The sequence below is a fragment of the Crinia signifera genome, chromosome 6 (genome assembly GCF_055691185.1).
Source record: "Crinia signifera chromosome 6, ASM5569118v1, whole genome shotgun sequence".
NCBI lineage: Eukaryota > Metazoa > Chordata > Amphibia > Anura > Myobatrachidae > Crinia > Crinia signifera.
The window spans coordinates 144659535-144675411 of NC_139222.1; the positions used below are offsets into that span (position 1 = coordinate 144659535).

At 42.7% G+C, this 15877-nt stretch overlaps 1 protein-coding gene across 2 annotated transcripts in view; it reads left to right on the plus strand.

Moving 5' to 3' along the window:
* Positions 1–15877, plus strand: part of WNK4 (WNK lysine deficient protein kinase 4) — a 176940-nt gene that overhangs the window by 128571 nt on the left and 32492 nt on the right. For both annotated transcript variants that reach the window (XM_083147518.1, XM_083147519.1), the window contains 8 exons: positions 1010–1229; positions 3458–3815; positions 4907–5046; positions 5280–5356; positions 6125–6266; positions 7302–7418; positions 13456–13629; positions 15050–15104. In XM_083147518.1, coding sequence (XP_083003644.1) covers positions 1010–1229; positions 3458–3815; positions 4907–5046; positions 5280–5356; positions 6125–6266; positions 7302–7418; positions 13456–13629; positions 15050–15104 — 1283 coding nt within the window. The remainder of the gene's footprint in view (positions 1–1009; positions 1230–3457; positions 3816–4906; positions 5047–5279; positions 5357–6124; positions 6267–7301; positions 7419–13455; positions 13630–15049; positions 15105–15877) is intronic.

Here is a 15877-nt window from a genome sequence, read left to right on the forward strand (position 1 = left end):
AGAATGGGACGAATCCCAATAAGGGCACTCACCAGGATTTCATGTATTTGACAGCTTCTTTATTGGTTATCCAACCAGAATTTATCTGTAGGTCAGGTCTACGTTTCGGCCACTAGAGGGCCTTTCTCAAGACACTGCAACAATGACATCCACACAGCTCAGAGGTCAGGATACCTCCTGTATCCTGTATACCGTATCCTGACCTCTGAGCTGTGTGGATGTCATTGTTGCAGAGTCTTGAGAAAGGCCCTCTAGTGGCCGAAACATAGACCTGACCTACAGATAAATTCTGGTTGGATAACCAATAAAGAAGCTGTCAAATACATGAAATCCTGGTGAGTGCCCTTATTGGGATTCGTCCCATTCTACAAATTGGTGGGACACATTGTGTTACTATAAAGGAGCACCCCCTCATTGTGTACAGTTAGCCGTGAGTGCATAATCTACAAGATTTATATATATATATATATATATATATATATATATAAAACATACACAATTTTCCGATTTATATGTCATGGATAGCTCTTTCAGCTGGTCTGCAGCATGCAGAATTAGCATTCACTGCTGTGGTTCCCATCTAACAGTCCAGCAGCGGCAGATACTGTATACCATCGCTTGCGAATGAGCCACAGAGCTCCTTTGGAAGAGCAGCGGGCACACTACAGTTGGAACATGCTGTGAACCATTCAGGTGCTGCTGTACATGCAGGTACCACTTCAGTGGAGCCTGTAGGCAGGTGTCTCCATTGCCTCTGGGCATTACACCTCTGCATCGATGGTAAAGTATAAAAAAATGTCCTTAGAAGAAATAATTTCAAAGAAACTCATGACAACCTTTTCATGTGTAGACCATTGTCATGTCGACCTTGTGACCATGTTGACTATATGCATGGAGACCATATGATATTGACTTTTGACCTGGATACTGTCAACCTATCGAACACATACCATAGCTTTCAAGAGTCATAAACTATATACTGTAGCTAAATTGTAATTGTTCTCAACAGATATACTATCCAAGATCTACTGGAACACTCCTTCTTTCAGGAAGACACTGGGGTCCATGTTGAACTGGCAGAAGAAGATGATGGAGTTAAACCAGCCTTAAAACTTTGGCTGAGGATGGATGATACAAAAAAGCTGCACGGCAAATACAAAGATAATAATGCCATTGAGTTCTTGTTTGACCTTTACAAAGATATTGCAGAAGAGGTGGCCCAGGAGATGGTAAGTGTGAGGCTAAACTCATGTGACTATTATTATTGTGCCAGTTATTAGCTTGTACTTTATGTAACTTACACTTTATATTTATTAATCACTATTAACTAATAACTTACCAACTTTGTATTTAAGTATTTTGCCTACACCTCTAAGCTATTCAGATACAGTGATCAATGAATTCTTTTATTGTGAAATTTACAAAGCCTGCATTGTTTAAAGGTATAGATATTGATCATGTCGTAAGTTCATATTTGGCAACTTAGTCATGGAAAACCCTGATCGACTCTAATGTGCATTGTTCATGCTCTGACAATAGAAAAGCAGTGACCCACTGTATGACTCTAATATCCTTCTTCACTCCTGATGTGTGTTTTTGTGTGTGTGTCTATATCCTATATAATAAAAAGCTAATGCTGCTTTTCACCTCTATGGGGGGAGTTCAGGTGTTTTGCATGCTACTAGTTGGCAACTGATGGAGCAATTAAAGTGTTTACATTACTGTTATTATGGTCCAGGCTGGTGACTAGTCTTTATAAAGATATAGGGCGCCACTTGTGTCCTGACACGGTTAATATCCCTCTATAGTTTATATAGCAGGGAAAATATACAAATAAAGTATGGGTGAGCCCTTATTTCTCTAGGACGTCAGCTACTCCCTAAATATTAGCAACACCCTGGTAATAGGTATTATGTAGAGATTCAAAACAAGGAATAGGGGTTCAGCGACTAATAACCCATACTGAAACAAATGTACAATAAATATATAAATATATATTTATATATATATATTTATTTCTTTAAGGATTTAATGATACTAACAGTGAGACAATTTACATAGAAAAAAATCTAAATAAAAATAAAGGTCCTTTAGAAAATATTTAAAAAGGAGTATTTTCCTTTAAAATTAGGTGTAAAAGAGTAACGGAGGAGTCAGAAGACAGGTCCAACGCGTTTCGTCTCTTGGACTTCATCAAGGGGTGAAGTTCAAGAGACGAAATGCGTTGGGACTGTCTGCTCACTCCTCCATTAGATAAGTTACTCTTTTACACCTAATTTTGAAGGAAAATACACCTTTTTAAATATTTTCTAAAGGACCTTTATTTTTATTTAGATTTTTTTCTATGTAAATTGTCTCACTGTTGGTATCATTAAATCCTTATATTGTGCTAATGTGCACATTTTTAAAATAAATAAATATATATATATATATATATATATTGTACATTTGTTTCAGTATGGGTTATTAGTTGCTGAACCCCTATTCCTTGTTTTGAATGGGTGCACAGTGAGCTCTAAGGATGACACATAAAGTTGTCTTGTTGAATTCTAAATGCAATGTGAAGTAAACAATTTGAATTGTACTTGAGTGACTTATGGTATTTTGAGTGTTTGCAAGGAAAGATTTAAAAAGAAAAACAATACCAGCGCTAAATAATATAAATACAGATAACTGGAGTGACTTTACAATGAAAATATTTAATAAGCAATTCACAAATATCCATAAATCAATAAAATCATATATTAGGTATAAAAATGCAAATATAAAGCCCTTAGTAAAATTGGACTGTCTGTTCCTATAGTGCCCCAGAGATTCAGTTCATAAGCACCATTTTGGATATTTGTATAAAATTTGGATATTACCATCCACCATGTGAGTGCATATATGGCAACGCTCCTGTGCCTCTTGTGCTGTGGTGTAGAAACTGGTCAGTGAATGGAATCCAGTCCACCATAGAGGTTCTGTTTGAGCAGATCTTTTTGGTGGATGCAACGGTAGGTATCCAAGATGTAAGTGTCCAAGATGGCAGATTCCACTAATGTATGTGGCAAATAGGGCTGGTTTGGGTGGGTTCAAAGGCTGAAAGGTGCAATTTGTAGATCCCTGAAGTATCTCACCGTGTCAAACGGCTTTATCAAAGGATGAGGAAAGATTTGGTCACATAAGACTGTCCCGTTGCAGTCAGGTTCTGGGAGGTGGGGATTAATGAATCCATTTGATCCATTTCAGGCAAGGGATCATATTGGGATTGGCTGTTTATTTGTATTGTTATTATATGTAATTGATATATCCTGCAAATGTTATCATTAGCTCAGTATTAGTGTTTTTTTAAATTATATAATTATTCATAATCTCAAACCCTTACTGATTTGCTGCTAAAAATTTCCGCATATGGCATCACTTTTAAATATTGATATTCTGTGTAATTAGAGTTTCGCTTGCATGTATTTCCCAGGTGGTACTTAACTTTGTTTGTGAAGCTGACTACAAACTTGTAGCAAAGGCTATCCGGGACCGGGTATTGGCCATAAAGAGGAAGCGGGAGAAGGTGAGACATGCCCAAGAAGAGCTGAAGAAAAAGGAAGAGGAGAAGCAACAAAATATCCTTAAGCTCCTTGAGCAGCTGAGAGGTACAGAGAGCACCACCACATTACCCACGTCCGATATCACGCCTGGAACTACATCCCTGCCACTAAACTTGGACTCTAGTGAATTTGTGAACAGTGGTACATTCCTGCCAGAACCGGAGGAACCAGAAGCTGATCAGCATCACCTCTTCAATTTACGACATACGTGTTACTCTTCTGCTACATGTAAGCAATACATTTGTAGCCATCTTTATTGAACAATATATATATATATATAATTAAATACATTTCTGCGTAACATTAAATCTTAGAACAATAGGGATGGTTTGGCTCACTAATATGAGGGCAAAAGTCTAGGCTTCATGCCAATTAGTCACAAATGTAATTAACTGGGAATATAAAAAACAGTAAAAACTGGCTTGACACCAATCCTCAAATCCTAATGGAGAATGTAATCCACCATTAATTTGACTTAATAACTTAATGGTACTTGATAACCTCCTGCTAACTGAAACAAATTGTACAAGCCTGTATAGAAGCATAGAATTTCACGGCAGATAAGAAATGTTTCGAGTTTCTAGTCTGACCCTTATATTCATATTGTTACCTCAAACCCTATTTAATCCTATTTGATCCTTATTTCTCTGTAGGGATATTCTTATGTCTATCCCATGCATGATTAAATTGCTGTACTGTCTTAGGGGGGTATGCAATGTGGGATCAGCCATGATCCATGCCAGTTTGCGGTCAGATCGACCGCATAACGACAGACGGGATTCAATGTCCCGCCTGCCATGGGCGCAAAGGTTGGAAGATTGGAAACAGGATCTTGTTTAACTTAATCAACCTTGATCAATAATTGCTTTTAATGCCCAGCCATTTCTGACCTAGTCATTGCCATTACTGCTAAACATACAACTCGGTTTTGTCTAGTCAAGCTAAAGGTGCCCACACACTAGAACGATTTTTGGGCCGATTTCCGATAAATCGGCCGATATATCGTCCGATGGTTTCCGATAATGGGTCGAAAATTGGCCAATTTTGGTCCGATGCGCGCTCCTGTGGATCTTTAGCTGAATCTTCTGATCTTACGTGCTGCACGAAAGATCAGAAGATTTATCAAAAGATCCATAGGAGCGCACATGGGATCTTAAGAAAAATCTTTGGTAAAGATGTGCACTTGCCTGAAATCTTTTGTCCAGGACGGAAAAAAGATTTTAAGGCTAAGTTATGCGCACATCTTATGATCGCAGATCTTTCTAGTGTGTGGGCACCTTAACCTTTCCATCTGTAACTTGGCTGTATCTGTCTTGCAGCGGACTGCGAAACAGATGGGTACATCAGTCCTTCTGGTTTTATTGAGACAGTGGATGGTTCCAAAAGGCCATCAAGTAACGCCTCACAAGAAGATCCTAATAGCCCCCCAAACACCAAACCAGAGATATGTTTCCCAGGGGTGAGTAGAAGCCGAACTGAGTACTTTCATCATATTAATTGAAATCATCATAGTACATGTAATTAGATTATTCATTTCAGATTATAAAGTTGATAATTTTTAGACGACAAGGCTGATTAAATTTAGATGAATGGGACATGGGTAAATCATTAGATTTGGTGTTCAAAGGTTGCAAATGAGTTTATTGTGAAGCAGTGAGTGGAGAATTAACATTGCATGGTCTTCTCCTTCAGAGCATTGCTGTGAGTGTGAGCTCGGAAATTACTTCTCCTCTTGGACTCCCTGGTGATATCTCCTCTCCAGTGGACAGGTGAGATGAAATAGACAGGAATGTAGGTTTCCGTACACAGCAGCTTTCACACATGAATTTGAAATAAAAATTTTGGCACTTGTGTATTATCACGGCGCCCACGATATTAAGTTGTACGACATATAATCGCATCGCATGCCATACACCCGATGCACAGTGATGCGATGATATTTTAAATTGTATAAGCTCCCTATACGATTTTTAAAGCCCCATAATGGGGGCTTACAATGTTAAATGCACCCCCCATGCCACTCCCAATATGAACGCCAACCCGAAGCGTGGCGAGCCCAGTGGTACGCGTCCTCTGACCTTTTCATACCCCCACGCGCCACACTATATAAAATCAACTCCACGCCGACGTGGATAGTCGGGGTATGAAAATGTCGGAGGACGCGTACCGCCGCCCCTCGCGGGCTCGCTGCGCTCGCCACTCTTTGGGTTTGCGTTGATAGTGGGGGTGCTTTTAACATACTAAGCATCCATCACGTAATTATCTTATACGGGGCACTTTTAACATTGAAAAACCCATTAAGGTGCTTATACAATTTTAAATCGCATACCATTGTATATGCGATACAATGGCAAACAATGCGATGGTATACAATTTAAAATTGTATAACATCGCCTGCCATTGCGTAACATCGCATCGCATACCATCGTATGCCTTATGGTGTGTGATGCAATGGGTGCCGTGCTAGTACACAAGTACCAACATTTTTCACCCATTTACAACTTATTTTGAATCACTTTAAATCATTGAATTTCCAGTTATGCCTCGGATGTGGCCTCTGGGTTGAGCGATGGCTGCGAAGGTCTTTCAGCTGGAGAACGTAGCATTAAATCTCCTGTGAAGAAGACGCCAGCTAAACTTTTGCGACGTAAAGCAAGATCCAGACTTCGCATAATCAATGTAAGCATTTACCTATTCGTTACCTGTAGCTTTAAAATCATTCCAATTTAATGATAATAAAAAATTTGATGTATCAAGCAGATTAAATAGTGGATAAATTGCCCATAGCAACCAGTTAGCTTTGAGGTGGCATTTATCAAGTACAGCCCATTAAATGAGAGGTGGATGATGATTGGCTTACAGTGGTCCACTCTTTACATTGCTTGATACATCTCCCACTTAATTTATAGTGTGATCAGGCTATAAATAATAATACCTACTGTATTAGATGGCTGTTATATGATCCTAATTGCAGGTTGACAAATGGCCGATGTAGCACCTATTACATCACAATATATGACACTGTATTAAGGTAAATGTTTAGTTGTGGTATAAATGTCCTGGTGCAGAGATTCTATACAATAGTTTTGATTAAATAAATAATATAGTGACATCGCTAGTAAAACCCCTTGAACCAGCTTCAAAAAGTGATAAAGTGGTGAGTGATCAACAGCTTGCCAATCAGCTCCTATCTGTCATTTTTCAAACCCAGCCTGTAACATGACAGTTAGGAGCCAATTGGCTGGCTGTTTATTACTCTCCATTTTATCACTTGTTGAAGCTTGATACATCCGGCCCTTAATGTTTTATTGCCCACCAAATATATATTTAAGATGTTCAACCTAAATGAACCATGTATGGGTGGAATGTATCAAGAGTTGCATATGCGCAAGTCAATGGGGACTAACTCTTTGGCAGCTCATTGCCAAAAGAAGCCCATTGGCTTCTAAGGGTAATGCCAATTATAGATGGCATTACTTAATGGGAATAAAGTTATGCTTTTCTGAGCATGCTGCAAATGGGTACATTGCAGCCCCATAGCAACCTAAGGGGTCTGCTTTGCCATCTGTCCACAGTGGATATTTCTGATATCTGCTGTGGACCATTTTACATCACAGTTTTGTTTTGATGTATAAACCTTGCAAATTGTCAACCACATTTTTCTGATTGATATTGATATGATACATAAATGTACATTTCTGTCTCTATGTACAGATCTCAGATAAAAGTGACCGCGTTGTAGAGTGTCAGTTGCAGACCTACAATGGTAAAATGGTCACTTTCAAGTTTGACCTAGACGGAGATAACCCAGAAGATATTGCTGCGGTTATGGTAAGCAGCAAAGTTTATGTTGCATTTCATCTGCTTTTTTATTCATTATGTTTGATTTGTGTGGAGGTTGAATGTTTCCCTGTTTACTAGACTTTAAGGCTTCTAACTAAATGATCCCTAGTTTGTGTGGCTATTGTAGAGATTTAGATTGTTAGCTCCACTGGGAAAACCTTCATATGACTTCATAAATATTCTCTGACTGTACGCAGTATTACATAGATTAAAATTAACAATAATAAAAGGAACATTTGCCCATATTTATGACCTTAAATACACACATTTTTAGTATCTATATCTATCTGCCATTTATGTGCTAAAATGTGCAGATATCCCACTTATTACATATCCAAATATAGATACATTTAAAAATATTATTTGCATTCCTTGCAATTCAGACTTAGGGGTGTATTCACTGTTGGTCAGTAGGTCCATTCTGTCTAAAACAGCATATATTACGCCTGAAAAAAAAGTCTAGATGAATTGTAGTATTCACTATCATTTTTTCTAGACAGTCTAAAGCATTTCACCTGTCAACTCTTTTCGTTTGCCCCTGTCTAAATGAGTCATTTGGACTTTTTGTTTCACTTTGTCTAAACTCAGCCATGTTAATCTGATTTAGCCTATTCAGTGTCTGATTGTCTAAATGGATTCTACAGTTTTCAGGCATGCTTTAGACAAAGTGAACTAGACAATTTCTTCTGTCGGGACTGCTCTACAAAACATAAAATATTATTTTATTTATGTAGTTTTTTAAATGAATCAATGTAATTTATTGTCATTTTGCTTATAAATACATGTTGTATGTCTATTATTGCCTATATGAATATATTTAGATTTTTTTCATAATTTTTTTTTTTTACTCTACCCATGTAGCATTGTGTTTTACCAGCATTCAGTGTTGTACCCATGTGATACTTATACGTATTCCTATTTTTGGGATTTACGATCCTGAAAATCGTATTCATGGCACATTCTTATACGTATTAATGAATGTATACGCCATTGAAAGAGTATGAATAGGAATTACCGTTCAAAAGAGTGGTGATTCCTAATACGACCGGTAATTAGCGGGATACGGCTGCTAATTGCCATCCAAATATGCCTGGAAAATACACTTTATTTTCCAGGCGTATTTGGCTTTAGCCTGCATGGATCAGTCAGATCCGTGCAGGCTGAAGTGTAAAAAAAAGAGAAAAATAAATAATTTAAAAAAACGGCGTGGGGTCCCCCCACGGGCATAACCAGTCTAGGCTCACAGAGCCGGTCCTGGTTTTAAAAAAATCAGGGACCAGATTAAATAGGGTTCCCCATATTTTTTAAAACCAGCACCAGGCCCAAGGGCCGGTCCTGGTTCCCAAAATACGGGGGACAAAACGAATAGGGGTCCCCCGTATTTTCAGAACCAACACCAGGCCCAACCAGCCAGCAGGGTAATGCCACAGCCGGGGGACACTTATTATATAAGGTCCCGTGGCTGAAGCATTAAACTACTGACCAGTCAGCCTGGGCAGGGGTCCTGGAGAAGTGGGGACCCCCCTAATGAAGGGGTCCTCCCCCTCCAGAACTTACTTGCCCAGGCTGAAGCCTGGTGCTGTCCCCGGTGCCCCTGGGCTTTGGGCACTGGGCTGATGTGGGTGTAAAAATAGAAAGAACCATTGGGTTCTGCTGTGGAACTACTGTATAAGTCCTAGCAAGCCTGGTACGCATACTGGGACTTGGAGAACCACAAGTCTCAGCATGTGGCCCATTAATGGGCTTGCTGGGATTCTTAGTTCCACAGCAGAACCAATAGTTAAATAAAAACACAAAGACACCTGAAAAATAAAACTTTAATGCACACAGAGCCCATTCACGCAGATACTTACCTATCTTGATAGTAGTTCGTTCCCCTTGTCCAGTAGAAATCCAGTATGGGTACCTGTGGAGGGAATCCATACTCACCTGGGTCCTCCGGCGTAGATTAAATCCTCTTAGTTCCAAAGTAGGCATCCAGGGCACTTTGCTAAATAAATAAAAAAACGCAGTACCCGATACCAGCAGGGACTGAGGAGAGCCGGAGGATGTCTGTATACATCCTGCGGCTCCTCCCCCCCGAATTGCGCTATTGTCTACCTATCGGCCAATCAGGAGTCGCAAGGCTGCTAGGCAGCCAATAGCACTATTTGGCAGCAGGAGGGTGAAGGAGGGCAGCAGGAGGGTGCCAGAGGGTGAAGGAGGGCAGCAGGGGAGTGCCAGAGGGTGAAGGAGGGCAGCAGGAGGGTGCCAGAGGGTGAAGGAGGGCAGCAGGGGGGTGAAGGAGAGCAGCAGGAGGGTGAAGGAGGGCAGCAGGAGGGTGAAGGAGGGTGCAGGTGTACAACAGGAGGGTGTCACAAGGTGAAGGAGGGCAGCAGGTGGGTGCCGGAGGACAGCAGGGGGGTGATGGAGGGTGCAGGTGGGCAGCAGGATGGTGCAGGTGTGCAGCTGGATGGCGCCGGAGAGTGCAGGTGGGCAGCGGGAGGGTAGCAGTGGTATGCAGGAGGGCAGCAGGGGGATGCAGGTAGGTGTAGGAGGGCACTAGGAGGGTGATGGAGGGCAGCAGGGGGTGCAGGTGGGCAGCAGGGGGGTGCAGGAGAGCGCCAGGAGGGTGATTGAGGGCAGCAGGGGGATGCAAGTAGGTGCACAAGGGTGATGGAGGGCAGCAGGGGGATGCAGGTGGGTGAAGGTGGGCAGCAGAGGGGTGCAGGAGGGCAGCAGGTGGGTAAAGGTGGACACCAGGAGGGTGATGGAGGGCAGCAGGGGGATGCAGGTGGGTGAAGGTGGGCAGCAGAGGGGTGCAGGAGGGCAGCAGGTGGGTAAAGGTGGACACCAGGAGGGTGATGGAGGGCAGCAGGGGGATGCAGGTGGGTAAAGGTGGGCAGCAGAGGGGTGCAGGTGGGTAAAGGTGGGCACCATGAGGGTGATGGAGGGCAGCAGGAGGATGCAGGTGGTTGAAGGTGGGCAGCAGGGGTATGCTTGTGGGTAGCACAGAGGTGCAGGAGGTAAAGGTGGGCAGCAGGGGGGGTGAAGGTGGGCACAGGTGGCAAGCAGGGGGATGCAGGTAGGCAGTAGGAGGTCAGCGGGTGGGCAGCAGGGGGACATCTGGTGGTCAGCAGCAGGGGGGTCAGGCAGAGATATCCAGCCAGCGCAGCGGTGTATGTTTTTTCTTTAAAAAATACTGTTGCGCTGCGCTGGAAGTGCCCCTTCCCCCCACCCCATCAGCGTCTGTGAGCCGGCTCCGGGGATCGGGTGCTGAACACCCGGAGAGAGGCTGCCCGTAATGTTAGTGACAGGAGTGTGCACTTCCGAGGCTGGGCACTTGATCCGTGGCGCCGGAATCACAAACTCCTGTCACTGACATTACAGGGCTGCCTCTCTCCGGGTGTTCGGCACTCTGTCCCCGGCGCCGGAGAGAGGCAGCCCTGTGATGTGTGTTTGGGCAGCAGACGGGGGAGCACTCCATGGCGGCTCCCGGGGGGGGGGGGACACGGACCTGGCGGCGATGCAGGAGGACGGAGACAGCAGCGGATTCGCTCCATGGCTGCTGGGGGCAGCAGGCTGCCAGCGGACGGGTGCAGGGGGTGAGTATCGCTGGCGGCAGGCGGGGAGGATGCAGCCCTGGGCAGCAGACGGGGGAGCACTCCATGGCGGCTCCCGGGGGGGGGGGGGGGACACGGACCTGGCGGCGATGCAGGAGGACGGAGACAGCAGCGGATTCGCTCCATGGCTGCTGGGGGCAGCAGGCTGCCAGCGGACGGGTGCAGGGGGTGAGTATCGCTGGCGGCAGGCGGGGAGGATGCAGCCCTGGGCAGCAGACGGGGGAGCACTCCATGGCAGCTCCCGGGGGGGATACGGCTGCAGGCGGGCGATGAGACTTGTGGATGAGAAGCCACAGGGTGCACCCCGGAGACCGCAAGTAGGAGGGAGGGATGGAAGGGGGACACTGGGTCAGCCAGTTTGATGGGAGAGCGGGGGGCATGGGTGTCCAGCAAACTCCCCTGCATGTGGCAGTAAGAAGAAGGGGAGTTAGGAAAAAATAAAAGTTTTCAATCTCCAAAAGTGCTCCAGAGCACTGCAGCACCACAGCACCTGCAGGCGAATTGTACATGCCCCCTCCTTTCCGCCTCATTGGTGTTTTAACGCCAGGAGGCGTTCCGCCCTGTATTCACCCTGAATACAGTAATTGGTGAAAGGGTGAAACAGAATCCGCCTGTCTAGCTGATGTAAAAGCTAGAACAGGCGGAACTGGGCTTGCTAACGACGGACCCTGAATATGCCCCTTAAGCTCTATACACTGTACCTTATCCCCGCCGACACCAATATCGGGGGTGCTGGCAAGTGTGTATGCACTTTTTTGAACAATGTATGGGGCTTTAATGTTATCAGTAGTTGAAGGCTTCAACTAAATAAAAATTGTGGAATAACCAATTGTAATACATTAAATACATTGCTTCTGCATGTAAAATAGGAGTGACAATTCCCTTAAATATAGACCGACTGCCATGTGTGTCAGTTCATACCAGGGTCCGAAGGCAACATAGATGTTGCAGAACCCAGACATACACTCCCCCCTAACCCACATTTACTACCAACACCCCAACACACAAACACAACCTGTTGCTGGTGAGGGTCTTCCGTTCTTGTTGTTTTCTTCTCCTACAGCCACAGTACAGGACTACAGCGTGGTGACCCTGTGACAGGGAGCACTGTGGGACATGCTTATTCATGCCCTATGGTGTGATAGATAGATAGATAGATAGATAGATAGATAGATAGATAGATAGATAGATAGATTTCTTGTCATGTACTTGGTTCTGCAAAAGCACTAAACTATTTTTGCAGCCTCAGTAACTCTGTGTTAGCTGTGCTGTGGGTCGGTCTTTGTTAATACTTTGCAAGTACCAACATATCTTATTTGTCTCAATTACACTCTTCACTATAAATGTCAGCTTTTTATGACTCATTTTATATAATATACATAGTTCTCAAGGTTTTGATGATGCTATTAAAGCTATTATATGCCTGAAAAAGGTTTTATACCTCCAAATAACTGGTAAGCATTTGTGAATCCTAGTCACCATAGTTATCATATGTAAATATATATGTTAAACAAATCATGTGGATAAGTAATATAGCTTTATATTGTTTTTTTTTACTATTAACTGCTATGAGATAAATATGACACATATGAACGCTAGATAACATCTGTCTTTCTTAAGAAACTCAGCATTAAATTGAATTCAGAACAATAATACCCCTTTTAAATCACAAAGCCGGGTCAGACCTGGGTCTGACACAGCTCTGACCTAGGTCCGGCTCATTCACATTAAACCGGGGTCACCTATTATGCAGAAGGTAACAAGGGTTTAACCCTTCGTATAAACATTCAACCTGGGTTATAAGCTTTGGTGCTTTCGACATGTCAGCAACCCAACAATTACCCTGTTCCGAGGTGCGGTGTGAAAGGGGTATTACATTGCTCTATTCCTAATTTCACTATGTATATGTCTGCTATATTTTTTTCTTCCCTGTTTTCCCAAATAATATGCACATTTCTTTTAACATCACACATGTCCATTACCACTTGTCACTCTGCCGAGATATTGTATTTAATAGGATTATCAAACTAGATACGACTGATAGGATAAAAGCTCTGAGAAGTGATACAGAAATGAAGGTGAAATAAAGAGAATTAGTCCTCCACTACTATTGGATGGATAATTGTACTGTATCTTAGACATTGGTGTCACTTGGGGGTACAGTGGTGTAATTTGGGGGGTGCAGCTATGCCTTGCTGCCATAAGACCACATCTCCTTTCACAAGGACCCCTGGATGCCGCACTGGATGTCATCATCCATAGTGACATCACTGATCTTACATACAATATGAAGCCCTATAACAAGAATCACTTTATACATTTATCTTTAGTATTTGCTTCTTTGCCAATCAACATTTTGAGAAAAAAAGTTAAAGAAAACAGGTCAAAGCGTTATCTTAACAAAGTTCATGTATTTCCTACAGGTAAACAATGAATTCATTATGCAATCTGAAAGAGAAAGCTTCACCAACAGGATAAAGGATATCATCCACAGGGTGGAGACTCTGCTGAAGAAAGAGGGGAGTGGTGATAGAGAAGACGATGGAGAGAGATTAGACACCAGCCCATCCACATCCTCTCTGCCTCCTAATTTACAGGTTTGTAACATTCACTCCACCCAGTGTAAAATATCACGTTGAGATGCATTTGTGGCTTTATCTCTTTATTATGATACAGTAAATTAACATAATTATAGTCACAAGTTATTTGTTTTTTTTTATATTATTACACCATTGTATTTGCTTACTTATTGTATTCTTGTGACCCAACAACACATTTCAATTGTTGGTGAATTGTCTGAGACTTAGGGGGAGTATTAAATTAACACTGATCATTTTCTGTCCAATAAAAATTCAGATTTTTGACAGATGGTTTTTATCGTACTATCCAATTATTAATCACCAGAAAAAGGAGTTGCTATTGTACGATAACACATGGGTTTCGGGATAAGATCCTGTAAACATGTGTTATGTCCAGTCAATCAATGTCCGGACAGTCATTTCAAAGTATTCAGCAGCCGCATACCGCCACCCGGCAAAATGCGGCTGCAAGCTCCCAGTCGCCATCGCTGCTTGGACGGACCCCACTGCCCGCCACCATGAGCTGCCCATCCCCTGCCACCACCACCAGCTGGCCAGACCCCACTGCCCATCCTGCGCTGCTGCAGCAGCTCCCCAGAAGAATTACATGCAATAAATCGCATGCAATTTATTGCATGTAAAAATGGCACATCAAGTGCCAGATCGTGAGCCTCCCAGAGAGCTGCCAGGGGGCTCTCAAGGGCAAAATGTTCCGACATGTCCTTAGGACAAATCGGACCAGTGTATGGGGGCCTTTACTGTTCATGCACCTTGTGGAAATCAAATTAGGCTCAGAACATCATAGGCTACATGCTGGTTCATTGTGAGAACTGAGGCTGTTGATTGGTTGTGTTTAACAATGATTCTTTTTGCAACACCCTCATGTTTTCAACTCCAAAATATATTTTGCGTTCCCTGAGGGAAACAAAAACCCTGAATTAGATGTGCTGATAAAACATTATAATAGGGACTCAGAAACTACAGATGTATTCTGCTACAGTTATGCTGCATGTAGCCCGGTTCTATAGTGGTACTGCAATGCGTACACATCACGGCATGCCGCGTGTGTATGTAAATGCCTCACAGCGCTGAATGCATAACGGGAGCATGTGTGCATGACCCGTTATGCCAACAACAGTGCAATAGGTCACATCTGTACTTGCTCGCGTTGCAGGACAAAACCTGGCGCTTATGAGGTAATCTTTCAGTAATGTGATGAATCACACTCAGGCTTCCTGCGCAAGTCAATACTTTTATAATGAAGCTATATTTAAACAACTTTGAAAAGGTTGCTGATAAATGCAAGAAACTGGTATGACATGTCAAGACGCATTTCTTTGACCTTTCCATAGGACTTAACATTTCTTGGTCAGGTTTTGTAATTAAGGCTTAAAATTGCTGAATTTAAATCTGTACAAATGTATGTTTTTATTCACAGGCGGATCTTAAGCTTCAGGAGTTATCCCGTTCCTTCTCTTCATCTTCTCTAAGTGGTAAGTGGTCCAAATGGGCTGGAAAACATATGTCTGCCTAGAAGGCTCTCCCCACTTTCAGCAGTGCTGCACTCAGAACAATGGATTTTATCCTCCAACTTTTAGCTTTATCAAAATTGAACATAAAATAATATAATTGAATAAAGCTGTGTTTTGGAAAATACCAGTGGCAGCTTCAAGGGGGGCTGCAGCACAGTTCAAAATTCAAAAAAGGAATCCACACCTACTGCCATTCCAAACTGACAGTTGGTGCAACTCCCCTATTTAAATTTTGAACTGTGCTGCAGGCCCTCCACTGGAAAAGACCCAGATTAGTGGAACTGCCACATCAGGTCTTGGGGCCAGATTGTTTCTCACTTCATCATTTTACTACTTTTGTTAAGGTTTGCTTCTCATAATATCCAGTGATCATTTTCACGTACATGTATTTTTTTATTTGAGTGTGAATAGTACATACGTTATAGATATCTTTTACACAGAGGCTGCCACATTTATGTATCTATTATATATCTATCAAATAAATAGCACTATACCTGAAGGTGACATTTCAGACATGACACATTTTGGCAGTCATGGTGATAAAAGGGATGGACAGATTCAGGTCAGGTAACAAAAGGCAATTGAATAATGTGCAAGTTTTGCAACTCATAAAAAAAAGGTGAAGTGCACTTTAAAAAGTTTTTAAATGAAATCATTAAGCCAGGTACAAACTAAAGCAATGTGTACCCCGCTGACACTGTGTGCAAGGGCAATGTACCTGTTGCGCCGTCTGG